Raw genomic sequence first — 12,809 nt, forward strand, 5'->3', positions numbered from 1 at the left:
TGGGCCAGCCGGGCTCAGGGAATGTCCGTCTCCCGGGATTCAACTTGGACAAAGCCCAGAGTGAAATGTCTGGTTCGATTTGCCGATTGGTGAGTGGTGGCCGAAATCCAGTGGCCTTTCGACGCATCCACTATCCTGGCGCTAGTGAAATGACCACGGCTAAAGCTCTACTATCAAAATCACAACACGTAGTTCGACAATGTCGTACCAGAGCTTGCATTTTCCCCATGGAGGAGGTGCTTTACTTCTATAAGTTTACACATTCCATCTCACAACGACATACAGAATTTCCAAAATATATTAAAATAAATCCATTTAAATGCCATTGCCACTTTGGAGACAACCAATGATATAAGTAAAAAGATATTACAAATTGCAAAGGATTGATGCATAGATTTTTCCAGTTATTAACAGTTCTATTTACAGTATATTATATTCTTTAATTCGGAGGCCCTCTTGTTAAGCACATGCATCAGTGTGTTATTATGCAAACTTAAGGGGGCTTTGCACATTGGGCTCCCTGTTTTAGTTGGCTTGGGGAACCAGAGTGAAAGGCAACAAAATACACTGCTGTCTTTTGAGTCCTTTCTCAATGGCCAATGACACTTGGGTCAGTGTCAACTTTCTGCTTGGATGAGTTGGAATTCCAACAATAGTACAGTCCCCACCACGTATGGCAGGAACACTGATGTTAAAAATAGGTTTCAGCATTGAAACATCATATCAAACTTGGTCAAACTTAACCAAGGCATTTACAAAAAAAAAAATACCGACTTGATTCTGATGCCCGAAAACTCCACGGAGCAACTGCATCGCAAGAACGATAGCCACTGCACCTCAATTTTTGAATTTGTTCTCAGTTTGGGAAGGTCACTGGCAAGGTCACCATTTATAGCGCAGCCTCGTTGCCCTTGAGAAGGTGGTGGTGAGTTGCCTTTCTGAACTGTTGCAGTCTGCGTGATGTAGGTACACCCACAGTGCTGTTGGTGAGTCTCAGGATTTTGACCCAGCGACAATGAAGTAACGGCAATTTACTTCCAAGTCAGAATGGTGAGAGGCTTGGAGGGGAATTTGCGTTCCCATGTGTCTTGTCCTTGTCCTTCTAGGTCATAGAGGTCGCGGGTTTGGAAGGTGCCGTTGAAGGAGTTGCCTCAGGGCATCTTATAGATGGTACACACTGCTGCCACTTTGCATTGGTGGTGGAGGGAGTGGATGGGGTGCCAATCAAAGGGGCTGCTTTGTCCTGGATGGTGTCGAGCTTCTTGAGTGTTGTTGGAGCTGGACTCATCCAGACAAGTGGAGAGTGTTCCATCACACTCCTGACTTATGTCTTGTAGATGGTGGACAGGCTCTGGAGAGGCAGGAGGGGAGTTACTCGTCACAGGATTGATCTGCTCTGGTAGCCGCAGTATTTATATGGCTGGTCCAGATCAGTTTCTGGTCAATGGTAACATCCAGGATATTGATGGTGGGCGATTCAGTGGTGGTAATGCCATTGAATGTCAAGGGGAGATGGTTCAAATCTCTCTTGGAAATGGTCATTACCTGGCTCCCATGGTGTGACCGTTAACATGCAACCTGTCAGGCCAGGCCCGAAGGTTGTCCAGGCCTCGCTGCATACAGACACAGACTGCTTCAGGTGCTGAGGAGCTGCAAATGGTGCAAGTTGCAAATCATTAGCAATGCAAAGTGTCACATCACCAAAGTTACTGTACTTGAACAAGGTGCAAACAACTGACTAAAGCCCCAACTTTGTCTGAAATCACCAGAGCTAATCAAGGTAAAAACAGGAGAACCAGTGGGATGTGGATATACTGAACCGCCCAAAGTAGGCAACACACAGTGGCGCCTATGTGACTAACTCCTAGGGTAATGACAAATGGTTGGTTCTATTTGTCTAACAGAGAGTGTCTCTACTACGTGTGAACAGGGGTAGGGAATGGGGACTGTTCGAAATTTTATTGATGATTTAAGGGTAATGCTTTAATTACCATTCTTTTTATAAAAAAATGCCGTCCTTCTTCAGAATTTGCATCCTTCATACCTTCTTGAACATATGCTGTATAAAAAAAATTCAAAATAGTGTGCATTAAAAAAAAATATTGGGATATCTGTCAAGGAGCCTAGAAGGAATGCTTCTAAAGTATGTTATTTTGGGACACCTAAATCAGCATTTTAAACCTAGTATTTCTCTCTCTTGAACTTCTTCTTGATGAATACTAAGATTGCCGCCAAAGGAATACACGCAGTGGAACTGGCCACCAGCAGTCCAATCACAGCCAAGGCATAAGGCGGATATTCCAACTTCACGGATCGCCCCTGGAAGATACAAGGTTACAGCAAAGGCCTAAAAATAGTGTCCAGATGATATCGCACAGTGAGCACTACAATGGAGCAGGATCATGCATTGTGGCTAATCTGTTGGCCATTTGATCACACCATATTGTGCAGACACAGAGTTAACCCCACGTGACTGCTCTGCCCGATCGGAAGCTACAGAGCCAGTTCCACACTCACAGCCCGTTTGAACATCATCTCCCGCCAGGGAGCGGTGCATTGCAGGAAATTCTCTGGGGGAACGCCCAGATTGCAGCCCCCAGTAAAGGTCCAGGGCACAGCATACACACACCTGGCACACAAAGGGAAGAGGAAGGTTGCAGAGCCCTTGCCCAGGCAGTAAACAAAACGCTGCTTTAAGACCTCGGTGGTCCTCTCCAGTTACCAAACTCGTGGAGGCCTCTATCTCGGTTGCTGCTAATCTTATCCACAAGGACAAGAGGACAGCCAAACGTGACTGGCACCATTTTCATCACTGAAGGTAACAATGAGGTCGGAATCTCAAAGCGTGAACTCAGTCTAATGAGGCGAGATCTTCTGCCCGTTGCTACTCACAGTCTGTAGATACAGGGAGTGGCAGCCATTTTGTGGAGAAGATTTGATGGGGGATGCAGGGTGGAGTGTGGGGCAGGGTTCTCTGTAGACATATAAAACAGATGGCCCTATCTCGATGCTGCCTTGTTCTCTGATGCCAAAGCAGATAAATCTGCCAGCTCTGCAGAAACACTCGCCAGTTGCCTGGTAACTTCTGACCATACTCTGGCCTGGTCAAAATTCCATGCCTGCTGGGAATGATCCGTGCCATAAAGGTCGAGTGTGCTCCTCCCGGGACAGTATGGCCAGATAACCATGCCACCCAGAACCTCACAGAATTGACGCTCTGCTTCCCTGTGGACACTTTGATGATACGCGCCCTTCTTTAAACACATCCACTCATCAAAGGCCTCGTTCTGCCCAAATATTCTTGGGGGGTGAATATCTGGCTGCCCAACTCTCTCTAAGCTTCATGGCATCACATCGCATTTACACAGAGACAGGCCATTCGGCCCATCTCGGCTGGGCTGGTATTCTGATTGGGAATGCTTAACGCTATACTAAACAGAAGGTTATCCAAATTGTTCACACCCCCGGTGGTGGGGTCTTCATTGGGAAATCAGGAGTGTGCCCCAGGGATCTCGAACACTGACAGCCCTCACCCCAGTAAATATAACCTCTATATAACTGACAGATTGGGAAATCCATTGTAATCTACACTGAGATTGTGCATGGATTATTCCTCGCTACACTGATTTATTTTATTTATTTACAGGATGTGGACGTCGCTGGCTGGCCAGCATTTATTGCCCATCCCTAACTGCCCTTGAGAAGGTGGTGGTGAGCTGCCTTCTTGAATCACTGCAGTCCCTGTGGTGTAGGTACACCCACCGTGCTATTCAGGAGGGAGTTCCCGGATTTTGGCCCAGCGGCAGTGCAGGAACGGTGATATATTTCCAAGTCAGGTTGGTGAGTGGCTTGGAGGCGAACCTCCAGGTGGTGGTGTTTCCCATGTATCTGCTGCCCTTGTCCCCCTAGATGGAACTGGTCATGGGTTTGGAAGATACTGCTTAAGGAACCTCTGCGTCTTAATGGTCCATTCAACTAACTTTGATGGAACAACGGCCTGCGAGATCATCCTAGTCCACATCACACCACATTCCTTGGCCAAGAGCACAAAGGGGTATGGTGTGTACCTAGATTTCTACAGCTATTACTCTCGAGTTCCCTGGGCCGTGGATGCACTGAACCCTTCCCGGATTTTCCCTCCGTCTCTGCGGAGAATCCCCAAAATTTTCCTTTGCACTCACTCGACAAGAAAGCATCAGCCAGAAGCCAAATGCTACCACCCTGCGCCAGAATCGGCCACTACTGTGCCCGCAACCTTCAATCGCCCAAATGTACTCAATCCCCAAGTGATATTAAAGGCTCAGAAGTGGGCACAGCTTAAAGTAAACCAGATGAAGCATATACCTCGGCTGCATTCCACGCAGTGTACGTCAGCGTTCCCGTCATGCTGTAGTCAACAATGTAAAAAATCACCAGGCTTATGATTAAAATCGGGCTTATGAAAACCCAGGTGATCACCCAATACCAGTTTGGTTTGCTTCCCATCATCTTTTCAATATCTCTCCGGAATCTGCAAGACATACTTTTCCTGATTAGTTACAGCCACACAAGCACAGATAAACATCGTTAAAAGTTCACAGCAGGGATTAATTATGGAAGGGAAAGGCCTGCATTTACGTAGCATCTTTCACGTCCCCAGGAGCTCTGAACACCTTGCGGCCAATGGAAGGAAACGCGGCAGCTGATTTGTGCACAGCAAGCTCCCACAAACAGCAATGCGATAACGGCCCGGGGATTCTGTATGACTGATATTGACCGAAGGGGAAATAATGACCAGAAAACCGGACATAAATGCCCAGCTCCTCTTTCAGATTATGGCTGGTGGCAGGGTGTGTGTGTCCCTCAAATCGCTCCAGGCACCAGGCAGGCCTCCTTTCAACATCTCACGAGAAAGACAACAATGCAGCAGACTCTGAAACTGGCACTGGGAGTGTGGGCCTAGATAATGTGTTTAGTCTGTTAGAGTGGGGACCTTGGAGTCCCTGTTGATGTCCACACACTCTTGACAGATTCAGGGTCAGATCTTGGGTCACTGGATCTGCCTGTCGCTGCAGCCTTCCACCGACACAGCCTGCGTCTGACCTAAACCCACAACCTTCTGACTAAAGTTGAGGTGATAATCTCACATGAAGTAAGTCTGGTGTGGAGGAGTGGCACAGTGGTTAGCACTGCTGCCTCACAGCGCCAGGGATCTGGGTTCGAATCCCGGCTTGGGTCACTGTCTGTGTGGAGTTTGCACGTTGTCTGCGTGGGTTTCCTCCGGGTGCTCCGGTTTCCTCCCACAGTCCGAATGATGTGCTGGTTAGGTGGATTGACCTGAACAGGTGCTGGAGTGTGGTGACTAGGAGAATTTCACAGTAACTCCATTGTAGTGTTAATGTAAGCCTTACTTGTGACTAATAAATAAGCTTTAACTTTAGTACCCTGAACGCAGGGGCCATGAAATATCTCGAAGTGCCACAGGTAATGATGGGTTTTTATATCACTGAATGTCATCGAGTACCACGCTTCCACAGCAGTTAACATCTATGCTAAAGGGCAGAACGTTTGTTTAAACTAAATCTGTCCATCTCGTCTAGTCCAGTGTGGAGCGTCACACTCGATGGATGCTGGAGATGGATTCTGAAGGACGAGAGAAAAGAGAATAGTTTTTGAAATGTGGGAATGGAGGAGGAGACTTGGATTAATGGGATGGATGGAAAGACAAAAGGAGTGGGTTCGATCAGCAGCGGAAGTTCGGGAATCAAAAGGGTTGCTAAGTATAGTTAGAGAGAGAGAGAGAGAGAGCGGTAGCCGAGTACAGAGATTGGAAATGAAGAGCCGACAGCCTTGGTCCCGGCAACAACTGAAGGAGAAACTGAGGGTGAGAAACAGAAGAGGGGGAAGAAAAATCAGATGGGTGGATAACATTGAGACGTGGATTGAGGGAGACTGGAATAAAGACAGAAGAAGGAGCAAGACGATGCCAGTGACCTCCCTAAAGGCGTGGTGAGAGCGGACGAACCACATGGTCTCAGTTTTAACCGCAGCAATCTCTAACCGTGATTATTCCCCCTCCCCGTTTTACTGGGAGTGACAGTGAGGGGTAAACACTTGACAGGACTATCAACAGCAGGGGATGGGAGCCTGACTGGACACTTTGGGTGGAAATCCTTCATCAAGTCACAATTCAGGAGCTTATGACCTGGCTGTGACCTTATCCTTCGAGGCCTTCCGTGCCCATTGGGCACCGCAGGGATTGGGGTGCATTATTCACCCCTTTCATCACATTTTGATTTAGTGTTTTAAGCTTCCTTTCTGCTTTGTCTTTTGTTTCGGGCAGTTCCCTTCTTTTTGGGGGGGGCGGGGCGGGGTGCTGCCCTTGCTTTATGGTGGGTGGCATGGTGGCACTGTGGTTAGCACTGCTGCCTCACAGCGCCAGGGACCCAGGTTCAATTCCGGCCTCAGATCACTGTCTGTGTGGAGTTTGCACATTCTCCCCGTGTCTGCGTGGGTTTCCTCCGGGTGCTCCGGTTTCCTCCCACACTCCAAAGATGTGCGAGTTAGGCTGATTGGCCGTGCTAAATTCTCCCTTAGTGTTGGGGGGGTTAGTGGGGTGAATGGGTGGGGTTTCGGGGGTAGGGCCTGGGTGGGATTGTGGTCGGTGCAGACTCGATGGGCCGAATGGCCTCCTTTTGCACTGTAGGGATTCTATGATTTTATTTATCCTCGAGTTTGTTTAATTTAGTCCATTTAATTTACCCAAAAGAAGGGTTTGAACTTAACCCTTTCTCTGTGAGTCTCCCTCATTTTCTGGTTTCATTTCAGTTTTCCCCAGAGCTGCAGCTTTCTGTTCGCCATTTGCTTTTCTCACATCAATGACTGGTTTTCGCATCTGTCCGGCTCTTGTCCCTGCGACTGGCCAGTTCACCCACAAACCCCTGCCTGGGACGAGAATCAGTATTCTTGTTTTTGCGATTTCTCTGTTGCCCCCGGCGGTGTGGACCACCTTACCCCCATCCGACCAAACGTTCGCCTATCCGGTCTCACAAGGTCATCACAGCAACAGCCATCTTTTATGCATTCCGTTCTGAGGGGCAAATCTGGAGATAAACCTGGTTCACCCCAACGATGGGAATCTCCAAGGCTTCGTTTGGAACGTGTGGGTCAGAGTGGGCACCAGGGTTATGGAGCCAGTCGCAGAGACACTTGGGCAACCTCCCCAATTTCTGTCCTTCCACCCACCTCGCTGCCCCCCCCCCCCGAATCAACCCATCCTTCAGTCTGCGTCAGTCGCGGCTCGGTAGATAGCACACTTGACTCCGAATCATTCCAGGGCTTGAGTGCAAATAAGGCTGCCATTCCATTCCAGCCCTGAGGGAGTGCTACACTGTCAGAGGCACTGATTGTCAAGTGAGATGTGATACCAAGGCCCCGGCTGCCTTCTTGGGTGGGTGTAAAAGGAAGATCTCAATGCACAAGGAGGAGTGGGGAGGTCTCCCCGATGACCTTTATCCCTCAAATCAACATCACAAGAAACATGGTCCTTATTACAATGCTGATTGTGGGATCTTGCTGTGCACAAATTGGCTGCTGTGTTTCCTACATTACAGCAGTGACTACACTGCAAGATGTACTTCAATGGCTGTAAAGTGCTTGGAGGTGTCCCCGGTGGCTGTGAAAGGTGCTATATAAATGCAAGCCTTTTTCCCCTTTCTCATGCGCAGTGGGATTTGACTACTTGCGGTAGTGAGCTCCACATTCAACCCGTTCTCTGGGTTAAGAGGTTTTTCCAGGCTGTTAGAACCTCTGCACATTTTCAAACTTCTCCATTTTTATTTCATGTTTCCAGTACGTGGGTTTTTATAAAAAAAACAAATTCATATCCATCTCTCCCCAACACACAGCCACCAATACAATCCTGGAGTCTTCAGGTTTCCCAAGCTGACCCCACCCCCTATCAGGAGTAAGGATGCTTTCACAGCAGAGAGAGAGAGAGAGAGAATGGAGGAGAGACAGGGGAGGGTGAGAAGAGATTTTTAAAAAATTCATTCCTGGGACATGGGCGTCGCTGGCTGGCCTGCATTTATTACCCATCTCTAGTTGCCCGAGGACAGTCGAGAGTCAACCACATTGCTGTGGCTCTGGAGTCACATGTAGGCCAGACCAGGTAAGGACAGCAGATTTCCTTCCCTAAAGGACATTAGTGAACCAGATGGGATTTTTTCCGACAATCGACAATGGTTTCATGGTCATCAGTAGATTCTTAATTCCAGATATTTTTATTGAATTCAAGTTCCACCAGCTGCTGTGGCGGGATTCAAACCCAGGTCCCCAGAACATTAGCTGAGTTTCTGGATTAATAGTCTAGCGATAATACCACTAGGCCATCACCTCCCTGGGAGGAGATAGGAGGAGATAGGGAGGAGGCCAAGTGTCATAACCGCCAGGACTTGCATGGGGAATCACTGATTGACCTTCCTGTCGGAGTCATTGAATACAAGCTCCCTGGGAATTGCTAATTAACTCACAAGGTGGCGCTCGTATACCCCTGTATAAAGCAGGCCCCTGAGCGGGTCCATTATTCCACTGTCGGGTTGGGACCTTTTTGTGTTCACCACAGGCTTGTGGTTTTTGCTTTACTTTGCGCAATAAAGCACTTACAACTGACTCCTGGAGTTATTCTACCGAGGAGAGCAGATGAGAACTGCGATCAGGGGAGTGGAGTGGAAAGAAAGTGGCGGGGGTCAAATGGAGAGAGAGCGAGAAAGAGGAAGGAGGGTTACGAGGGGTGGGAAGTCAGGATCATATTAGAGGGGACAGCAAATAGGAAGGGAAAGGAAGGTGACGGGCGTGGGGAGAGAGGAAAAGACAGGAGGGGAGGAATGAGAGGAAGGAAGAGATGGAGACGGGCAGATAGAACATAGAACATAGAAAGCCACAGCACAAACAGGCCCTTCGGCCCACAAGTTGCGCCGATCACATCCCCACCTCTAGGCCTATCTATAGCCCTCAATCCCATTAAATCCCATGTACTCATCCAGAAGTCTCTTAAAAGACCCCAACGAGTTTGCCTCCTCCACCACCGACGTCAGCCGATTCCACTCACCCACCACCCTCTGAGTGAAAAACTTACCCCTGACATCTCCTCTGTACCTACCCCCCAGCACCTTAAACCTGTGTCCTCTCGTAGCAACCATTTCAGCCCTTGGAAATAGCCTCTGAGAGTCTACCCTATCCAGACCTCTCAACATCTTGTAAACTTCTATCAGGTCACCTCTCATCCTTCGTCTCTCCAGGGAGAAGAGACCAAGCTCCCTCAACCTATCCTCATAAGGGAAAAAGAGAAGGGTCGGGAAGAAAGGAGTCGAGGGTAACGAGGAGCGGGGGAGAGATTGGATAAGGGGGAGCTCAGCAAGAACAGGAATTGGGAGATTTCCCCAAGAGCCTCCACTATCCACTCCTCAGTGAGATGTTGTTGGTGGCCACTTTTCCCAAAGCGTTCCTGTTGGAGAACTAGGCTCACCCCATCCCCTGTTGGCTCTTTAATGAATACACCTTAAAAAAAAACAGATTCATTTACGGGATGTGGGTGTCGCTGGCTAGGCCAGCATTTATTATCCGTTTCTAATCGCCCTGAGAAGGTGATGGTGAGCTGCCTTCTCGAATTCGCTGCAGTCCCTGTGGTGTAGGTACACCCACAGTGCTGTTAGGGAGGGAATTCCAGGATTTTGACTCCAGCGACAGCAAAGAAACGGGGACATATTTCCAAGTCAGGGTGGCGAGTGACTTGGAGGGGAAGCTAGGAGTGTGGGGGAGACCATGAGAGAGAGTGGGGAATGTATAGTGGAGGAGTCGCCAATAAACCTTCTGTCCTGCGGGAATGAAGTAGTCACTTCACCCGTGCCTCCCGAGTAAAACGACAAAGGATTGCTGTTCCCCGCCCTGAGAAATTAGAAAGAAATAGAAAGAAAACTAACAGCTCCCACGGGGTGATTTGAGAGACGTGGGTGCAGGTGGTGGGCAGGTTTGAATTGGTTAATTATTTACTTTTTGGAGTCTTCACCCACACCATCCCGACATGGAATTCACGCCATGAAATTATTTAGCAGAGCTTTTGTGATATTATCTGTGGCCCTCGGGACTGAAGGGAGGAGCCCTTTTCATAAAGACTTTTACAAAATGCCCCGGGGCAGCTTTTACACGGGGCGAGTGTAAAACCAAAATACCGCAGATACTGGAAATCTGAAATAACAACGGAAAGTTCTGGAAACACTCAGCAGGTCTGGCAGCGTCTGTGGAGAGAGGGACAGGAGTTAACGTTCCCAGCCCCTTCCGACTCTTCTTCAGAGGTCTGCTTTTCCGGGCTCTGTTCCGAGGTGGGGGGTGGGGGAGGGGACATATTTGGCGCAAGTTTAGCTTCCGGCCGGGATTTTACACCCGCCCCCCCCCCCCCCCCCAACGCCCCGTGGCGCGTCGTCCGGCGGCAGAGACTGTCCACGGAGGCTAAAGCGTATTGTGCGGCCTGTCCCGCCGGTGTGGGAGGGACGGGGGTTAGGGGGGTGCGGGGAATGACATTCCCCACCCCCCTCTTCCCCCCCTGCACCGTTTTTCTCTCTCTCTCTCTCAGGCCTGCTGAGTATTTCAAGTTCACCCTGTTCTGGTGACGGAAATCCAGGAGTTGTGCGCGTGCATTTTGCTGACATGTCCTACCCCGCTCTGGACTCTCATCCTGGCGCTGAGACTTGTATGAATTCTGTCAGCATTAAAATTAAACTCCACCTTCTGGATTCTTGGCAGGAGGCTACAGCTTGGCAGAGTGCCAAGCAGATCTCTAACAAAGGGCCCTGTAACACACAGGCAGTAGTTTTCCACAAGCTAAACTTCTGATATTTTTTTTTAAAAAAATCTTTCGCAAGGCAGGGCCGGGAAATAAACGGAATACCTTAGTGCAGTGATCCTTCATTCCTTTAAAAGATCAAAGAAAGACTGGAAGCCTTCTTATCAACAGGAAGGGAGCTAAACTGCGACTCATCATGACCTATGTTATGAAATAATAGTTATGAAAAGGGAAAAAACCGTTTATTAATTCCACATACGAAGTAAGGGCTTCATCATATGCACACGGCATGGGCTTTCAACAGGAAGTTGGATAAATATTTGACGGGAAAATATCACAGGGATGGGAAGCGGGTGCGTGCAGGGATTGGGATTGGCTCTTGTAATGGGGTGACACAGACACGAGGGTGGGGCCGAATGGCCTCCTTCTGTGCCCCAACCGTTTTCTGATTTTATTCTGTAACATTTTATTATATCTGGAGGACTGTGAGCGCTAAAATATATTTAGCACTTCACCCCTGCATGATAATGACGTGATCATGAACTTTGGTTCAGTTTCGTTTGTGGACAGAGGTCGCAGAGAAACATCTGTCTCTCGGGATTTGAAAGCGTCACCTGCCCCATCTTCTCAACTGATGACGGGCACAGGACACCCCCGGGAGGTGGGGGCCGGGGGAGGAGTGGGGGCCACTGCCTGAGAAGCTCTCTCAGTGAGACAGGGACAGTCTCCCAGTCTTTGGGAGGCAGAGTGAACCGTGGATCCCTGTCCGTAGAGCCTGAAACTGGAACAATTGCCCCAAATCTCCAGCCGCTCGATCCCATTTCACTGAGATTTGAGAAGATGGGGGTGAGGGTGGGGGTAGGGGCAGTGAAAGGTCATGGTCTAAAGAAACTTAATTCACTCACTTCCTGATCCCGTAGATGTAGCAGATACCAACGACTTCAATCAGGACGATTATCAGGAGGGCCAAAGTCGCTGCATAGTCATTGAATATAGAAAACCAATAATTTCCTGATCCAATGTTGAAAACCAGTCCAATAGCGCAAGCTACAAGGCACACGATTCCTGTGAGAGAAAGAAATACTGACTTCAGTGCATTGTAATCACAACAAGCCTCATTATAACTGGCATTTAGTCTAATCCATTGCAAGACCGCATGGAACATCCTCTCTTCACCAACAATTATCTGTACAAAGTTATAAAAATGAAACGATTCAATGAAACAGCTCATCACTCTTCCCATCGCCGGGTTCCCCATGTCACGTTCACTTCTTTTGCCAATTATTTACAACTGGCGCACTCTTGTGTTCGATTCTCTCCGGAGTGGGAAGTTTCTCCCCTTCTACTCCGTGCGGACCCCCTCATGATTTTGAACATCTCTATCAAATCTCCTCTCAGCCCCCTCTTCTGAAGTTCCTCGTCCCAGGACCCATCCTGATCCATACGCCATTATCTGGAAGGCGCTTTGGGCCAGCTTTGTGTGATGGACCTACGCTCATTAGGAAGTCCTCATAGAGAATCCCTATAATCAGAGACTTTGCTCCACCAAGTTATATCTACAAAGAACTAGGAGCAGTAATTCAGCCCCTCGAGCCTGCTCCGCCATTTAATATGGTCGTGGCTGATTTCATCTCGGCCTCAACTCTACTTTCCTGCCCGTTCATCACAACCCTTCAACCCATTATTAATTAATCTGTCTCTCTCCTCCTTAATGTCCCAGCATCCACCACACTCTGGGGATGTGGATTCCACAAAGTCACCACCCTTTGAGAGAAGTCATTCCTCCTCAGCTCTGTTTTCAATCTGCCATCCCTTTTCCTAAAATTATGACCTCTTGTTCTAGATTGCCCCACAAGAGGAAACATTCTCTCCACATCTACTTTGTCAATATCTTTTAGCATCTTATTTACCTCAATTCGATCTCCTCTAATTCTTCTAAACTCGAGAATATAGGGGCGGCACGGTAGCACAGTGGTTAGCACTGCTGCTT

The 12,809-nt window shown here is 48.6% G+C and overlaps 1 protein-coding gene across 3 annotated transcripts in view; it reads right to left on the reverse strand.

Moving 5' to 3' along the window:
- Nucleotides 1–214: 214 nt before the first annotated feature.
- slc6a20 (solute carrier family 6 member 20) overlaps nt 215–12,809 on the reverse strand; it is a 60,459-nt gene continuing 47,864 nt past the window's right edge. Inside the window, exons 9-12 of one of the 3 annotated variants that reach the window (XR_013495647.1) lie at nt 11,725–11,884; nt 10,925–11,020; nt 4,345–4,510; nt 215–2,319 (exon numbers count right to left, since the gene is read on the reverse strand). Coding sequence is in view for 1 of the 3 variants with exons in the window: in XM_078199698.1 (XP_078055824.1) it covers nt 2,182–2,319; nt 4,345–4,510; nt 11,725–11,884 (464 nt within the window). In the remaining 2 variants the exon portion in view is untranslated. Of the gene's footprint in view, nt 2,320–4,344; nt 4,511–10,692; nt 10,827–10,924; nt 11,021–11,724; nt 11,885–12,809 lie in introns of those variants that run through there. The other 2 variants (XR_013495650.1, XM_078199698.1) reach the window with 2 other exon arrangements.

This window comes from Mustelus asterias, chromosome 2 (assembly GCF_964213995.1).
Source record: "Mustelus asterias chromosome 2, sMusAst1.hap1.1, whole genome shotgun sequence".
NCBI classification, from domain to species: Eukaryota; Metazoa; Chordata; class Chondrichthyes; order Carcharhiniformes; family Triakidae; genus Mustelus; species Mustelus asterias.